Raw genomic sequence first — 18,406 nt, forward strand, 5'->3', positions numbered from 1 at the left:
TATTACAGATGGGCGTAAACGGACTATTGCTATAATTAGGTCACAAATTAAGATATAAAAGTGAAATCGGCTTACAACCACACCACTTCCCATATGTAGACTAACCTTTACCGAGGAGGATTTATTATGAGTTAAATGCACATTCCATTCATTGTCTAGTTTTTACATTTCTGAGCTAGAATTTGGGATATTAAAAATGCAAAAGGCGTCAAAGAGATATATGGTCTCTACTTTAGATCAGGAGATAATAACAGAGATACGCCAAATTCACATTAAAAAACTATTTTTCACTAAATGTGAGGAATATAGTTGAGCTATCAGAGTAAAAAAGACAATTAAGCGATTAATGATTCTGATAAATGTTTGCCTGGATTCGACGTACCTTGGGCACTTAATGTGCGGACATTTCGAGTGAAACACTGTTGCACTTGTATATGTGTGTATAAAAACTGAGAGCTACGGTAAAATTATCAAAGTTTACGGGTTTCAGGCAGGTTGATGAAATCACTTCCCTTCAGAACTTCGCGAAACAGTTTGATTACAGTGTTGACATTTCCGTTTCCTTAACCAATCGGTTGCTTATTAATACTTACTGCGCCGAAAATAAATGTATTTTTAGGCCATGCCGTGACATGAGAATAATATTTCACGAACCGAGCAGAGAAGCGTCTAATAGCTTTGCTACATCTTTACAAGCGTGTCGAAAGCAGAACAACCGTGTTAAATCGCGTCCATCAAACTCACGAACATGAATAAACCATACTTAAATTATACATTTCTGAAGCAAATTGCGAGTTACCTAAAAGTGAAACAAATTACGGAGTCGCAACAGAATGACGGCAAAAGGTATAGCTAAATAAATATTTTTTTTTATTGAGGGAGGAGAGTTTTTGTAGTGAAATCCATCCCACTTCATTTACACTTTAAATAAGATTATCAAAAACAACAATTGCTATTATTATTTTGATGGAGAACTGTGTTTTTACTGCTTAGCTCAACTAGGTGTTTATAATAGTTATATTGATCCCCAAATACTTGGTACAGTAATTCCCGCTTCAGTGCCACTGCTAAAGATGTAACATTTTTAGGCACTAAAGCGAGTGAGGCACTTAAATTAATTCCGTTTAAGTGCCTCGAGGTAATTACCAAGCTTTAGCTGAAATACTTCGACCTTTTTTTCTTTTAGAATGAAATTCACATTTATTTCGTATTAATAACAATAAATATGAAAAAATCCATTACCAAAATATGTATATGCAATGCAAAAAATATTAAAAGGCAGCTAACCGTTTAAGTACTGGAGGGACGCTTGTGTCCCACAGAGTGTTTTTATTTAACTACTTTTAACTTTTATAAATCGTAAAAAATATTAAAAAGATTCTTATAGAGGGAATATTATATGTAAATTTAGAGTTGGAACATCAACAGAAAAGAACACTTAAACGGGGAGGCACTTAAGTGGGGACCCCTGTACTTTGCTTTCAAAACACGGAATACACCATTTTGGTTGTTGGGAAAATTTCTGTAAACTAATCGAAATTTTTCTACTTTATAAATATTTTTAATTATTGTTAAAAAAATATAAGGTTTTCCCCTCTCAGTGAATAAAAAGTAAAATTAATTGGTTTGATTCCTATTAAATTTTTGTCTGCACTGACGTCATATCGTATTCATAAGCTACTCTGGCTTTGAAACCAATCCTTACGCGAACCCATTGTCAAAATATTTTTCAATTGACCCTCGTAAGCAATAAGAACTTTTAATGAATTTTCTAACAATCTTGGTATAAAATGTATTAACTGTTCTGAGGCGGTTTAAAACTTGTTCCCGATTTTCCGGAACATCAAGGAACACAACACAACTACGAACAGAAGTTAAGTAACTAACAGGAATATTCCATAAACCGAGAGTTTGGACAGCCATTTTTGTGTACTTTTTTGGATATTTTTTAATTTCTTAACTGCGAGGGCTGCTATATATATTTCTGGCCTAATAATGAAACTAGGAATATTTATCAACGAAAATGGTTTTATTGTTTTTCAAAATATTCTCCATCCAGTTTTACACACTTTTGCATGCGCTCAAACCAATTTTCGAAGCACTTTTTTGAGCCTTTTTTGAGCGTTTGTCAAATTGTGCGGGATCCAAAGAGAACAAACCTTTTTTACGGCCAGGTGTTCATGCAATATCGAAAGTATGCTGGTGGGAGAAAAGCATAGGCATGCCTCTATCTGAAGGTATGTTACATGACGGTCTTGCATTATCAGTTCCCGTACGGCGTCGATGTTTTCTGGCACAACGGCTGTTTTTGGACGACCTTCACGGAATTCGTCTTTGAGCGAGCGTCGGTCGGATGGTGCTTCATAGCCATACAAATATTTTAGTTCATCGATGCACTCTTGCCGCGATAATCCACTTTGAAAGTTGTGAAAAATGATCGCACGATCGCACTGTAAATAAAACAATTCACGATTAAATAAAAAAACGTTCTGAGTGATGTTATGCTAAAAAATGTCAAACTTTCCAATGGAAATGTCAGATTGCACCTGGCAACACTTAGTGTTGCCTATGCCAGAAATATATATAGCAGCCCTCGTATAAGAAGAACGAGAGTTTATATCATCAAATTTACTGTTTACTAAAGAGTCAGTTGAATTATTTTTTGTGGCTACTTTTTGGCAAATTTTTGAAAGCGGCAGAAGTTTTTCTTCGGCCATTGCGAAACGCCCGCATATTTTTCTCAAATGAAGAATTTTCTTACAAAATTTATCAAACACATTTATGTTCGGTTGCTATTACTCGTAAAATCTTAATTTGTGGATGGTTTTCTGTTCTATTTCTAAATTTATAAAATATTTCACTGGAATGTACGTATACTTTTATAATATAATATATAGAAAAATACACCTCTGTTCAAAATGATAGTTAGACCAAATGATATACAGTAAATAACGAATATTCGTTTTAACGAAAACCGCTTATAACGAACAAGCAAATTTGTTACATTGAGTACCGTAAATAACGAGCATCGATAATTTGTAAGTACTCAGTTTAACGAACAACATGAAGAAGACATATGAAGAAAGAGGAAAAAATCAAATAACATCGTACCAGAATTAAAAATAAAACTGGAAAAAATTCAAAAGAAATGTGCAAATTGAAAAAAATGTTGAATTTTATGAAAAAGCTTAAAATTATTGATCAGCAGCAAATAGAAGTATGAGTGTCAGAATTGGTCCATTTTGGAAGAATTTATTGGATTTGAATTGTTTTCTTATGGTTTTTCATTTTTTAACGAATAATTTAATAAAACAATTTATTAAACTGCAATTTACGGATATATAACTCATTTTTATTGATAACAAGTAAGGAAGGGCTAAGTTCGGGTGTAACCGAACATTTTATACTCTCGCAATTTATTTATTTAACTTTATTTATATTATGAGTATATAATTAATATTCGTCATATATATTGTATAAAGTCCATTGAAAGTTGGAAACCATAATATTAGGTTAGAAGCACCGAGGTCCTCGTGTTCGATATATGGGCCTTAAAAACCTATGGTCCGATTTCGGCGATTTTTAGAATGGGACTGCCGCACTATAAACATAGTATTTGTGCAAAGTTCTGCACCGATATCTTCACTAGTGCTTACTTTATATATTGTAAAGTAACCGATTCAGATCGTCTTCAAAGTTCTGGTATATGGGAAGTAGGCGTGGTTGTGAAGCGATTTGGCCTATTTTCACAACATATCATTGGGATGTAAGGAAACTATTACAATCCAAGTATCATTGAAATCGGTCGAGTAGTTCCTGAGATATGGATTTTGACCCATAAGTGGGCGACGCCACGCCATCCATCTGCCAATTCTTATGTGAAATTTAGTGTTTCTGACGTTATTCATTGGTGAGTTAACCCACTTTTAAAACTTTTCAACCGAACCTTTGTGTGGGAGGTGGGCGTGGTTATTATCCGATTTCTTTCATTTTTAGACTGTATTAAGAAGTGACTAAAAACAAAGACTGCAGAAAGCTTGGTTTATATAGCTCTATTGGTTTCCGAGATATGTACAAAAAACCTATTTGGGGGCAGGGCCACGCCCACCTTCCCCAAAAAATCACATCCAAATATGCCCCTTCATAGTGTGATCCTTCATACCAAATTTTATTTCCATAGCTTTATTTATGGCTTAGTTATGGCACTTTATGTGTTTTCGGTTTTCGCCATTTTGTGGGCGTGGCAGTGGTCCGATTTTGCTCATTTTCGAAAGCAACCTTCCTATGGTGCCAAGAAATAAGTGTTCCAAGTTTCATTAAGATATCTTAATTTTTACTCAAGTTACAGCTTGCACAGACGGACGGACGGACGGACAGACAGGCATTCGGATTTGAATTCCACTCTTCACCCTGATCACTTTGGTATATATAACCCTATATCTAACTCGTTTAGTTTTGGGTGTTACAAACAACCGTTATGTGAACAAAACTATAATACTCTCTTAGCAACTTTGTTGCAAGAGTATAAAAATACCTCTAAGTGAGTACTCGAATTAACGAAAAATTCGATATAGCGAACAGGCCTGACAATTAATGTGTTCGTTATTTCGGAAAACTACTGTACTTAGGTCTATTGAGAATATATTTTATCTCTTAAATTTTTTAATACCAATACAAATCCTTTTTTCAAACCTTTTAAATAGTCGAAGACGTTCAAATAAGTTTGTGTGCCTTTACGCTCGGTAATATTTTATCAATGCTCAAAGAGGGTTATATATCTAGTTGGTAAACGGTTACAATAGACCAACGTACAAGCACGAATAACAAAAAAAGTTCTTTGCTGCCCAAAATGACAGAAATTGTGAAGGCGGGTGCGTTAAGGCCTCTTGATATTTCTCATGATATGGTGTGGGTTCTATAACAAATGGAACAAAGAGCTTGAAGTAGGGTATACTCGAGACTTTTATGAGTGTAATTGAAGTATATCAAGGATATATCAACCTAAAAAAACCTGTTTATATATTATCAAATCAGGATCAGATATAAGTGTATTCAAATAAATAAATTGATTAGCATGAAACCCCAGATATTTGGTAATAGTATGCACAAAAAATTAATAAAGCGATTCAAAGTTTACCTGTTTATTTTTTCACAAAGATAATGATTCAAATCAATTTCACAAAACTTCAATTCCTTTTGATCTTGAGATATTTTACCAATCTGTAACTATTATTTTGAACACATGTGTGTATTAAAATACAAAATTGTTTACCCTCGCAACTTTTTTGTTTCGTCTTCTTTCTGCGCTGTTCTGTGTGAAAAAATTGTTTACGAACTTGCGACGTATAAAAAGGCAACCACAGCCGCGCCGAAAGCGACTTCAAATAATTAACGGAATCTTACCTGTCATCCGTAACCTGTCAAAAAGGCAAACCACAATCGCTTTGGACGTGAACTGGGAGCGAAGCAAAGAGTTGTACGAACAAAGCAGATACCCGAAAGTGCGTAAGTAAAAATATCCCGATTTAAGTATTATACAAAAAGGAATAACATAACAGCAATGTCCTCAGTATTGCACAGCATGGTGAGTCAAGGCTTGCGAAGGAAAATTAAAAAACTCGTTGATTTTTTAGCATTTTTTATCTACGTTATATAATTTGGAATTTCAAAGTTTTAATCCATTTCATTGCATGTCATGGCAACTACCCAAAAGGCGGCATCAGACGAGGCACACGTGCGGATTTCATACACAATGGCAGTTTTCATGAAGCCGTCGGGCCATGTAAGTAACTACACGGCCCTGTATTGCTAATAATTATGAGTTGTTATTTAATTTGGTATATTATTCGCAATCTTCTGTGTTGAAATCACAAGCTTTTCTTTAGGGTAGAACGTTAGAAGACGTACAATTTAAAACACTTTGCAAAATGTTCAAGTTTGTTTTTTTAAATGGTGTTTTTTGTAACACTTTAGAACAATAGAAATTCCTGCAGATGCAGAGTGATATATGAACTGCAGGGATTGTAAAGCCTTTGGTGTATTCGATTTATTTGATTTATATAAAGTATAACATTAAATCATGACATTTCTCGTGATCAAATATTCTGAAGCTGTGTATATGGTTGCCTATAATTTTTAGTTACAATAGTTACAAGAGAAAAATAATTTACTGTTTTGACCATGTATTTGTCATGAAGGGAGAAAATACGAATTGATGCGTTGCTGTGAACTTTCTCCAGTACTCTCGACTGGTTTGCTGAATTTCGTCATATCCGTAATAGTCATATCATTAAAGAATGTTAAATCACAGAGATTTTAGTACATGTACTATGTACATAGAGTGTTCAGAAGCTTTATACCACAATGAAATGACACGCATAACTCTATTTCAGTAATCTGTATTGACCTATTCAGTCAATAATGCGCTTCTAAATGTTTTTTTTTTATACACTCGCAACACAGTTGCTCAGATAGCGTTCACATAACTGTTGTTTGTAAGTCAAAAAAACGAAATGAGTTAGATATAGTGTTATATACGGATAACTTGAGTAAAACTTAAGATATGTTGACGAAACTTGGTACACATGTTCCTTGGGACTGTGAAAGGGTTGCTATTAAATTGGCGAAATCGGACTATTGCCACGCCCACAAAATAGCGAAAATCTAAAACCTAAAAAGTATCATTACTAAGTCATAAATAAAGTTATAAAATTTGGTATAAAAGATTACACTAGAAAGGGGCATATTTCTGGAAAAATTGTCGAAATCGGACTATACCTTTTCCAGGGGCCGGATATCGAATATGAAAACTCACTGCCTAAGTGTAACTTTCCACATAAAATATTGTTAAATATCTCAGATATTTTAATGTAATTCAGAGTAAATTTTTTTCTTTAATTGAATGTTATGGTACGAATAAATTCCAGCCAAGGACTTCAATTTTTGATCACTTTTTGGAGCCATTAATGGTGTAAAAATATGTGTTCGTAAAATTTTTTGATACTATAAATCATTACCAATCATTAATAAATCAATTAATAGCCTTTTCGTACAGGAGATAATGGAATAATTAACCGGCCTTTGATAGATCAAAGCGCTGGAATGGAAAAAGGAATGTAACTCTGTCCACCTGTAAACCTGGTTGTAGTTATTGATGAAATAGCAAAAGCTGATGAAACTTATTAATTTCTTATGAACAGAAAAACAAAAAGGCATAACAGCTGCTTGTTAATCGAGTAGCCGGCAGTGCGAAGGGCAAAATATGGTTTCTCAATTATAATCGTAATGTATTAAAAAAAAGCTATAATGGAACTTGGTCCGTTGATTTGATTGTAGCAATGGTAATCTTAAGAAAGTTTAAACAAATGTTTCAAACGGTTTTAAGCATGCCAAATTTCGAACCGAAAAGGTTTTGTCTGCATTGACGTATACTCGTCCATTCAAATATGTCGCAATTTGTATGAAGTATTCGTATCGCATGAAATAGTAGCGTATGGCGTGATTGGTTTCGGTAAAAATTGTACATATATGATGAAGTGTTAGAGCTTTATTTGAAAACACTACCTATTCTACTACTAAAGTGGCTTTCTTCGTCCTTGAATTGATATAATTTACATTTCTTTACGTCCGCAGCGGTAAATTTCAAGTTTTACTTTCATTTCTTATTCATACGCTTACTTAAGTAATTGTGTTCCGAAAATAAGCGGCATTTACGTTTTTACGCGCTTTCGTAACTATACTTTTATTGCGAATTGGACAAATCATAAATGTGTATGCGGATGTAAATAAAAATATGTCGATAAAAAATGATGGGCCGTTGCCGTGTTTGATTTCAGTGCTTGTGATTGCTCAGTGTTTCTGCCTGATGCCGGTGCGTGGCATACTCGCCGTCAGCCCCAAAGGTTTGTCCTTCCGCTGGAAGAGTTTTCGCACCTGGTACTGTATATTATATACGCTGGTGACTATTGCCGATACGGGCCTCACCCTTAACATGGTCGTAAAAGGTGTGCTGGATGTGCGAAATATCGGTTGGTGGCTAATTTTGGCCTTTGGCTCTTTAAGAGTATTGTGTATCTTGCTAATATACTTCTTTAAACTTAATCTCTTATTGCAACCATAAAACATGTTTAGAGCCATTAATATTTCATGGCAATATACTTTTGGCTTCAATTGGTTTTCTGTGCCTGGCCAGAAAGTGGCCGCAGTTGATGCGAAAATGGCAGCGGGTGGAGCGGCAGATGCCGCCTTTTCAGTCGTGGCGTGAACGCGAGGCTCTGTCGGTGCGTGTGCATAAGGTGACCTTCGTGCTCATCACACTGTCGTTGAGTGAGTGATGCGCTAAATTCACTTGAAATATTTACAATAGTTTCCAGTAAATTTAAATTCTCTCTTTCAGCTGAGCATCTGTTGAGCACCATTTCGGCCATACATTTCGCCAATTATTGTCCCTCACGCGTGGACCCAATCGAATCGTATTTCATGTCCGTTGTTTCACAAATTTTTTTCATTTTCGATCATTCCACTTGGCTGGCTTGGTTCGGAAAGATATTGAATGTGCTCATGACTTTCGGTTGGAGTTACATGGATGTTTTTCTTATGATAATTGGTATAGGGCTGTCTTCTTTGTTCGAACAAGTGCAACGCAGTTTGGAGCGCGTTAGAGGACAGGTAAATTTACTCGACTAAATTATCTAATACCAAGTACTCTGTTACTTTTCTTATGCGTCTTTCATTTGGTTTTAGGTGATGACCGAATCTTATTGGACGCGTACCCGTTTACAATATCGCCTTATTTGTGATCTCATAGTACAAGTGGACTCCGCTGTATCCGCCATAACTATGCTATCGTTCGCTAACAATCTTTACTTCGTTTGCATACAGTTACTCAAGAGTATGAAGTAAGTCGTATGGTATCTAATAAAATGTGCTTCCTCCTCCGTTCTTTTCTGTAGCACAATGCCATCTGTAGCGCATTTCATATATTTCTACGCGTCGCTCAGTTTTCTTTTGGGGCGCACCTTGGCCGTCTCACTGTATTTGTCTGAGGTTAACGATCGCTCTCGTGATCCGTTAAAAATCATAAAACAAGTGCCGAAGGAGGGCTATCATCCTGAAGTCGAACGATTGGCTCACGAGATAGGCATGGATACGGTAGCATTGACCGGATTGAAATTTTTTAACATTACCCGTGGCTTGGTGTTGACGGTGAGCGTGTTGAACAGAAGTGGTGGAAATGTCTCGATTTAATTTTGTAAACTACATTTTTAGGTTGCCGGCACTATTGTTACCTACGAACTAGTGCTCATACAGTTTCATGAAGATCAGAATTTATGGAATTGTAATTAATTTTTAACATTACGGGTTGTTTATCCTTTTCAACAAATAATATATTCAATTTTATCCTTTCCCTCTTTATCTATCGAATCATGTTTGAAGACATTTTTTGTTGTTTTATCGAGAGCTTCTTGTTTAATGTGTTGCTGTGGAAAAGAATTGGATAAATATATTTAATATTTAAGCTTGACTATTGCAAATTTGAATTACGATGATTTATATTTTGCTATATACAGATTTCGTGAGATTTTGTAACTATTTTAGAGAAAGATCTCCCTTAGTAATGAGTAAGAAAGCGTGGCATATTAGTTCAATATCACTAATTAGAAATTGTTTTTGAAAGTAAACTGGTTTTATGAGAGTACCTCGCTTAATATCCAAAACTAAAAGGTTCGAAAGTCACCAAAAGACAATATTCTATTTGAGTCACTAAATTGTGTAGAAAAATTATCCTTACGCCATCCTATTTAGTTTTAATCTGACAAAACGCCTGGTGAGCGATAAATACGTTAGCATGGCTATACAAGCCACAAATACAGTGACCTTTTATGCTTGCAAGGAGATCTGGATGAACCAGAATTTATAATTTATCACTCATGGATGTGTTCGAAATGTTCCTTAAAGATTTCATAAAGAGCGATCTAAACCCATATGTTGTCATACATGTATGTACATATACAATGCTTTGTTAATTTTAGGAGCCTGTTGGAAGCTGTCATTCTCTTTGCTACTTTATATTTCCTTTCTGGTTATGATTTGAGTAGATGCTATGGCTCACAAGTATACCTTACCTATACTTTTCTGTATTCGTCCTCAGAGTGTGAGGGCAGCTGGCAGATTTATGTATGTTTTCATTGTGCCGCTGGCGTATGTAAATAACGAACATACATACAGACATACATACATACCCACATTTACGTAAGTGTATGTGTTTCAATATTCATACGAGCATACACGCACCTACGTGCGTGGGTTGAGAGCTGAAGTGGTTGGCTGGTTTACTGCTTATTTCCTCGGTGTGAGTCATAAATTTTGTAGCATCATTTCATGACTTCGAACATTGGTCGGTAATTAAATATTTATGAGAGATTGGACAGGAAATTGATAAATCGGCTGAATTTATAAAAACTTTGTCAACACATTTGTGCTTGATATTGCAAATACTTACCGAAGAGGTCCCACAAGAGTGGGAGTACATAAAAACAAATTTATATTGCGTTTAACAGAAAATTAATTACACGATTGAAGGAGGAGCTGAGTATGCAATATCCTCACAGACATGGTAAGAGTTTTTGTTCGGAAATTTGCCTTAAGGGAATTCATAACCTCATATTTAAAACAAGTAAGGAAAGGCTACGTTCGGGTGCAACCGAACATTTTATACTAAAGCAATTAATTGAAGAAATTTTATTAAGATAACACCCAAATTTACCTATAAATTCGGCACAAAGTTTAATAGAATAACGAAAATCGTCCTATATAGTGTATGAGGAAATTCCTGAACCGATTTCATTCATTTTCCCCAGCAAGGTACACTATATCCAAGACTATACACTCACTTAATTTCGCTAAGATATCTCACATATTAATCAATACATATATGCGGAATAAAGCCCACCATATTTTTGAAAAGCCTATAATTAGGTATATGGGAGCTAGGAGATGTTATTATCCGATTTTAATAATTTTGGAACCGAGACACACTATTAGAATAAACAATTTCCTCTAAATTACATTAAATTATCAGAGAGATTTATCTATATTTTCAGTTAAAATTTACCCTTAGGCGCGGAGTTCAACATGTTCGATAACAGGGGCCTTGAAAAGTTATAGCCCGTTTTCGACAATTTATTCTCAAGTGAAGCCAGAGATGATATGTACTATTTGTGTGAAGTTTTATTCCGCTATCTTCATTGGTTCCTTATGTATACATTATAAAGTGAAGGAATCAGATGGAATTCAAAATTGAGTTACATGGGAAGTTGTCGTGGTTATGAACCGATTTTTCACATGTGTAATCAGGGTGTCAAGAAAGTATTATATACCGAATTTCGTTGAAATCGGTCGAGTAGTTCCTGAGATATGGTTTTTGACCCATAAGTGGGAGATGCCACGCCCATTTTTCATTTTGTAAAAAAATCTGAGTGCACCTTCCTTCTGCTATTTCTTCTGTAAAATTTAGTGTTTCTGACACTTTTCGTTAGTGAGTTAACGCACTTTTAGTAATTTCCAATCTAACCTTTGTATGGGAGGTGGGCGTGGTTATTATCCGATTTCTTTCATTTTTGGACTGTATAAGGATATGGAAATAAGGATAAGGATGGATAAGGAAATAAAATAAACGACTGCAGAAAGTTTGGTTTATATAGCTTTATTGGTTTGCGAGTTATATACAAAAACCTATTTGAGGGCGGGGTCACGCCCACTTTTCCAAAAATATTACATTAAAATGTGCCCCTCCCTAATACGATCCTATGTTCCAAACTTTTTCATAACTTTATTTATGGCTTAGTTATGACACTTTATAAGTTTTTGGTTTTCGCCATTTTGTGGGCGTGGCAATGGTCCGATTTTGCCCATTTTCGAAAGCAACCTCCTCAGGGTGCAAAGGAATACGTGTTCCAAGTTTCGTTAAGATATCTCAATTTTTACTCAAGTTATCCGTTGCACGGACAGACGGACGGATGGACGGAGGGACAGACAGACATTCGGATTTTGACTCGTCTCGTCACCCTGATCATTTTGATATATATAACCCTATATCTAACTCGTTTAGTTTTATGACTTACAAACAACCGGGTGAACAAAAATATAATACTCTCTTAGCAACTTTTGTTGCGAGAGTATAATAAGTATATGTATATTTAATGCTGCAGGATATAGTAAGTAAGGAAGGACTAAGTTCCGGTGTAACATGGCATTTTATACTCCCTCAAATAACAAGGCTCAAATACGAGCTGACTGCTGTAGGTACTCTTCTCGCTTACCAATCTACCTGATTCATGTGCTTTGCTGAACTTGAATTTAGTAATTTCATAATGATTTTCTTAACCGTACCCAGCAGAAAGGTTGTTATGTTTGAATTATGAAACATCAATAAAAATTAATATATGAACCACCCTTTAAATTTCTAGTTTTCATAGTTAAATTTCACAGGCATCCAACTCTGCATTATCCTAAAGAGCTATATTCTTTCTTCATTATATTAAAGAATAAATGAGTCACGACTCTCGTTTGCATCGTGCCACCGAATTACTTTAGGACTGAGTGGCATCATTGTGGCAGTATAATGGCTAATTTATGACGGACGTGGTGTGAATAGTTGCTCCACTTTCAAGGAATAAGCTCGCTTGCAAGTCTCTTATTTTGCGCAGCTGGCTGCAAGATATTCTCACATTGAAACGTACTTACATACATTTAAAAATATAATATTATTATACATGTCCTGCAGCGGAACTCAAAACAGCAAATTTTATTAAGTTTTGAAACAGCTACATTGTAAACACCTATCACTGCCAAATGTCTACAAATTTGTTTCGGTTCCTGCAGCAATTGAGCATTCAAGAAAAAAAACATTAAAATTTAATAGTATTGTTATTGTATTGTTGGCGTTCCCATTATATATATGGATGCTTATACTCACTCCAAAATATTTTACCTTCGTCAAGTTGCAACGACAGCTTACGATAAAGAAGCGGAATGAGGCATAAACCTAAATTGGTTTATGTTTATACTCCCAAAAGACCCTCCAGGAAAGTGAACTAGTTGTAAAATACAGCACAACAAGCCTAACTAAAATATATAAGTAGTGAGGTATTCTACATTTGATCATACAAGTAACGGTATCTTTCAAAGTATTGAAATATATCACGCTATTACAAGTTCAAGATAAATAAAAAACATAGTTTTGAGTAGCAGATTTGATACATTGTGATTTGAAATGTAACACCTAAGAGGTTATAAGATCCATAAGATCATAAAATCCTATTCTTATATCCTTTAATTATTGTGAATACCACATTCATTTTGTGAAGACTTTTCGATTGAATTGAAAAATTGGAAATTTTATGTTTTCTATCCAGTTAGCTTTCGCACCACAGGCTGTGTGTGTGCACTGTCGCTGGAGTAATTCCCACTAGTATAGTAGTTAGTGTCGTGATGTAGAGACACATTCACGAATATGTATGTCTTTTCAAAAAATATATCTGTATGCGAAATTTCTCGCGATTAAAAAGTTATACGTGTTTTTACGAGCATGACCATAAATACAATTCAATATACTTTTAATAACTCACTGGATTGTCATTTAATGTGGACAAGTATGGGACTGATATTAAAGAAAGATGGCGATGGTAGTCAAAAGCAGTAGTTTACGTACATTTGTCCACAAAATGATATGAAGAATGTATATGAAGAATGTATGTAACGGTATATAAAACAATATACTGGCATTAAAATAACAAACAAATTTTTATTATATTAACCGTTATTTTAATACAGCTTTACAAGTTCTCAGAAATACTTGGTTTTGCTTTCCACAAAAAAGAGGAGTGTTAGACATTATCTCCCTTCCGCTTCTTTGCTCTTCAATCAATGCTTTATAAAAAGTAATAAGTAATCGGATTTAGTTCAAATATGCGCCGTTTCGTTCGATAAGCTGTTTCCATCTAGACGGCAACTTCATAATACCGCCTTCGTAGATTGCGAAGAACTCGGACAGCCACTTTTCACAACCCTACCATTAACAGGTGGTAATCACTTGGCGCTATGACTGACGAGTCGTCAACGAAGTGTCTCGGCTTGGCCACTGTTTGGGACGGCCTTCGACCACAACCGTTTTCGCTTGATATTGTCGTATGTGATCGATTTTTCGTCGCCATTCTCCATCCGCTTCAAAAATGGGTCGAGTTCGTTTCGTTTCAACAGCATTTCGCAGGCGTTGATTATGCACGAAGACTTTTTGCGTCAAATCATGCGGCACCCAAACATCAAGCTTTTTTGTGTATCCAGCCTTCTGCAGATGGTTTAAAATGGTTTGGTGACTAACTCCTACCTTCTGGGCGATGTCACGAGATGCCTCATGTCGGTCTAACAAAAGAAAACATTTTACTAATTCTTTTTAGCCGGGTTGTTTACTAGAAACATTAAGGTTATATAGTTAACCGATCTGAACAATTTCTTCGGAGATTATGTTATTACCTTAAGCAGTAATCCATGTCAAATTTCGTGAAGATACCATGTCAAATGCGGAAGTTTTCCATACAAGCCATTGATTCCGATCGTTCGGTTTGTATGGCAGCTATATGCTATAGTGAACCGATCTGAACAATTTTTTCGCAGATTAAATTATTTCTATGAGCAATAATTCACACCAAATTTCGTGAAGATATGTAGTAAAATACGGAAGTTTTCCATACAAGCCCTTGATTCCGATCGTTTAGTTTGTATGGCAGCTATATGATATAGTGGTCCGATATCGGCAGTTCCTACAAATGAGCAGCTTCTTGAAGAGAAAATAACATCTGCAAAATTTCAAAACGATATCTTAAAAACTGAAGGACTAGTTCGTATATATACAGACAGACAGACGGACAGACAGACGGACATGGCTAAATCGACTTAGTACAACATACTGATCATTTACATATATACTTTAAAGGGCCTCCGACGCTTCCTTCTGGGTGTTACAAACTTCGTGACAAACTTAATATACTCTGTTCAGGGTATAATTAGAAAAGTAAGTAGAATTCCATAATCTAGAATCAATTTTAATTAATTGAGGTTAATTTAATCAATGTGTTTTTCTCCTTTGAGTAGAGGATAGCACCATACAGAGTCTTCTCTTCGCGAAGTTATCAAACAAAATGTAGGAAAATTACTAAAAGCGTGTAAGGAGCTCCAGGAAATCGAATAATGATCTGCTTAAAACTTAGCAAATAACATAAATTGTAGTAATAAATATAAAACACGTGGACAAAAGTGCGAAAATACATCACAGGCGATCACGCTGTAGTATGTATGTATGTATGTGATTGGCGTTGCAACCGTTTAGCCGGTTATAGCCGAATCGACGATAGTGCGCCATCTCTCTCTCTCCTTCGCAGTTCGGCGCCAGTTGGAGATCCCAAGTTTAACCAGGTCGCTCTCCACCTGGTCCCTCCAACGGAGTGGAGGCCTTCCCCTTCCTCGGCTTCCTCCGGCGGGTACTGCATCGAACACTTTCAGTGCTGGAGTGTTTTCGTCCATTCGGACAACATGACCTAGCCAGCGTAGCCGCTGTCTTTTTATTCGCTGAACTATGTCAATGTCGTCGTATAACTCGTACAGCTCATCGTTCCATCGTCTGCGGTATTCGCCGTTGCCAATGTTCTTAGGACCATAAATCTTGCGCAAAATTTTCCTCTCGAAAACTCCTAGTGTCGTCTCATCTGATGTTGACATCGTCCAAGCTTCTGCACCGTAAAGCAGGACGGGAATGATAAGCGACTTGTAGAGCTTGATTTTGGTTCGTCGAGAGAGGACTTTACTGTTCCATTGCCTACTCAGTCCAAAGTAGCACCTGTTGGCAAGTGTTATTCTGCGCTGGATTTCGAGGCTGACATTGTTCGTATTGTTGATGCTGGTTCCCAGGTATACGAAATTATCTACGACCTCGAAGTTATGACTGTCAACAGTGACGTGGGAGCCAAGGCGCGAATGCGCCGACTGTTTGTTTGATGACAGGAGATATTTCGTCTTGTCCTCATTCACCTCCAGACCCATTCGCTTCGCCTCTTTATCCATGCGGGAAAAAGCAGAACAAACGGCGCGGTTGTTGCTTCCGATGATATCAATATCATCGGCGTACGCCAGGAGCTGTACACTCTTGTAGAAGATTGTACCTTCTCGGTTTAGCTCTGCAGCTCTTATAATTTTTTCCAGCATCAGGTTAAAGAAGTCGCACGATAGTGAGTCACCTCGTCTGAAACCTCGTTTGGTATCGAACGGCTCGGGGAGGCCCCTTCCGAATCATGACGGAGCTTTTGGTGTTGCTCAAAGTCAATTTACACAGCCGTATTAGTTTTGCGGGGATACCAAATTCAGACATCGCGGCGTAAAGACAACTCCTTTTCGTGCTGTCGAAAGCAGCTTTAAAATCGACAAAAAGGTGGTGTGTGTCGATCCTCTTTTCACGGGTCTTCTCCAAGATTTGGCTCATGGTGAATATCTGGTCAGTTGTCGATTTTCCAGGTCTAAAGCCACACTGATAAGGTCCAATCAGTTCGTTGACGGTGGGCTTTAGTCTTTCACACAGTACGCTCGATAGAACCTTGTATGCGATATTTAGGAGGCTGATCCCACGGTAATTGGCGCAGATTGTGGGATCTCCCTTTTTATGGATTGGGCAGAGCACACTGAGATTCCAATCGTCAGGCATGCTTTCTTTCGACCATATTCTGCAAAGAAGCCTTATCAGTTCTTCGCCGACGTATTTGAATAGTTCTGCCGGTAATCTATCGGCCCCCGCTGCTTTGTTGTTCTTCAAGCGGGTAATTGCTATTCGAATTTCTTCATGGTCGGGTAATGGAAAATCTGTTCCTTCGTCATCGATTGGGGGATCGGGTTCGCCATCTCCTGGTGTTGTACTCTCACTGCCATTCAGCAGGTCGGAGAAGTGTTGTAGTATTACAGCGAAATATATCTATTTGCACCAGGCAGGAGCATCTGGGCGAACTAAATTCGTCAATTATTACTTAAATTATTCATATTATTTTGGCACAGAACAAAAAATCCGAGAAAATATGTATAATAGCCTCTAGAAAAATGGCGACACTGTTGTGTTCAAATGAATACAAAATTTAAATATTTGTATTGTAACCTGTACTAAGGTTCAAGAAATGCTGCTAGGGGTCCACATAACCCGCAATAATATCCCCGATTTGCAACAAAACCTGTCAAACTTGGGGGCGCCAAAATCATATTATCGGTATCTTTGCACATAGTGGAGTTTGTCCAATCCTCTTTATGGAAGGCATCATAGATCACAATATTACCAAATGACCTATGGAATATACCCATGATATCGGTACACTAAACATACCAGCAAAGGCGCAGAGAAGTTGTTAGGGGTCAATGCAGTTGAGGTTATTCGCTGGACTATTAGGTTTCCTGACCTCAACTTTATTGCAAACCTGAGGACCGATAGCAAGTGTTGTTTAACGGAAACCAAGCAATTTGAGAGATTTGTCGCTGGTTGTGAAAGATTTTTGGAAAGATGACCATTTAAACGTTGCTATGATCTCTTAGACTCTATGCCCCGGAAGGGTGGAACTTTGTTAAAAAATCGTAGCTATTCAATCCAATATTAATTATTTCATTATTCTATAAAGCTTTGAAAATGTTGTAATTTAAAATTTTAAAATTATCTAGTATTTCATGAAACACGCCTCTGTGCAACTTTTGTGAGAGTATAAAAATGGAGTGTTTGGTAATTTAATAAGAAAAGTGGTTATAATAAGTGATTGCAATTGTAATTTATAATCGAATGCTCGTCAGACCGGAAATGACGAGCAGGAGTGATTTTTGATTAAAGCAACATTGTATACCAGCAATTCACATTAATTCTATATTTTTAAATTAGAAATAAATCAATCACGTCAAAGTCTTCATCTACATACACATGTCACATACACTTAAGTAATTTTGACAAGTCGAATTAATAACTTAGTTGAAATGGAAAAAATTGCGGTCTTTCGTCGAAAGTGCTCCACAATAACCGCAAATATGTTTCGATAACCACAAAACAAAATGGATTTGCTTGAGAAAGAAACTACTAATTGAATTAAAGTCATTTATGTGTGTATAATATGCATAAAATAGCAGTTCATCGATGGGAATAAGAAATTGCATATTTTCGTAATTATGCTCTTAGTTGAAGTGATTCGGTGAAGATTCCCCCATTCAAGCGTTACGCATTAAAAAATTGCATAGATATGAATTGTTTAAGTTCCAACTCTTCACAGTTCTTCTGGCAAGTAGAAAAAATACACAAATTCATTTTATTAAAGAACTGTTAAACGAACAAAAAATGCTT

At 36.2% G+C, this 18,406-nt stretch overlaps 1 protein-coding gene across 1 annotated transcript; it reads left to right on the top strand.

Annotated features, from left to right (window-relative positions):
* The first annotated feature begins 738 nt into the window (after positions 1–738).
* On the top strand, positions 739–9,465 carry LOC105211609 (gustatory receptor 5a for trehalose-like). Its single transcript, XM_011183128.3, is given in 9 exon segments — positions 739–856; positions 5,337–5,505; positions 5,714–5,782; positions 7,836–8,027; positions 8,131–8,325; positions 8,396–8,667; positions 8,743–8,897; positions 8,952–9,204; positions 9,268–9,465. Coding segments are annotated over 9 exon segments (1,491 nt in total). The 5' UTR covers positions 739–748; the 3' UTR covers positions 9,346–9,465.
* The last annotated feature ends 8,941 nt before the right edge of the window (positions 9,466–18,406 follow it).

The sequence above is a fragment of the Zeugodacus cucurbitae genome, chromosome 4 (assembly GCF_028554725.1).
Source record: "Zeugodacus cucurbitae isolate PBARC_wt_2022May chromosome 4, idZeuCucr1.2, whole genome shotgun sequence".
In the NCBI taxonomy this organism is placed as follows: Eukaryota; Metazoa; Arthropoda; class Insecta; order Diptera; family Tephritidae; genus Zeugodacus; species Zeugodacus cucurbitae.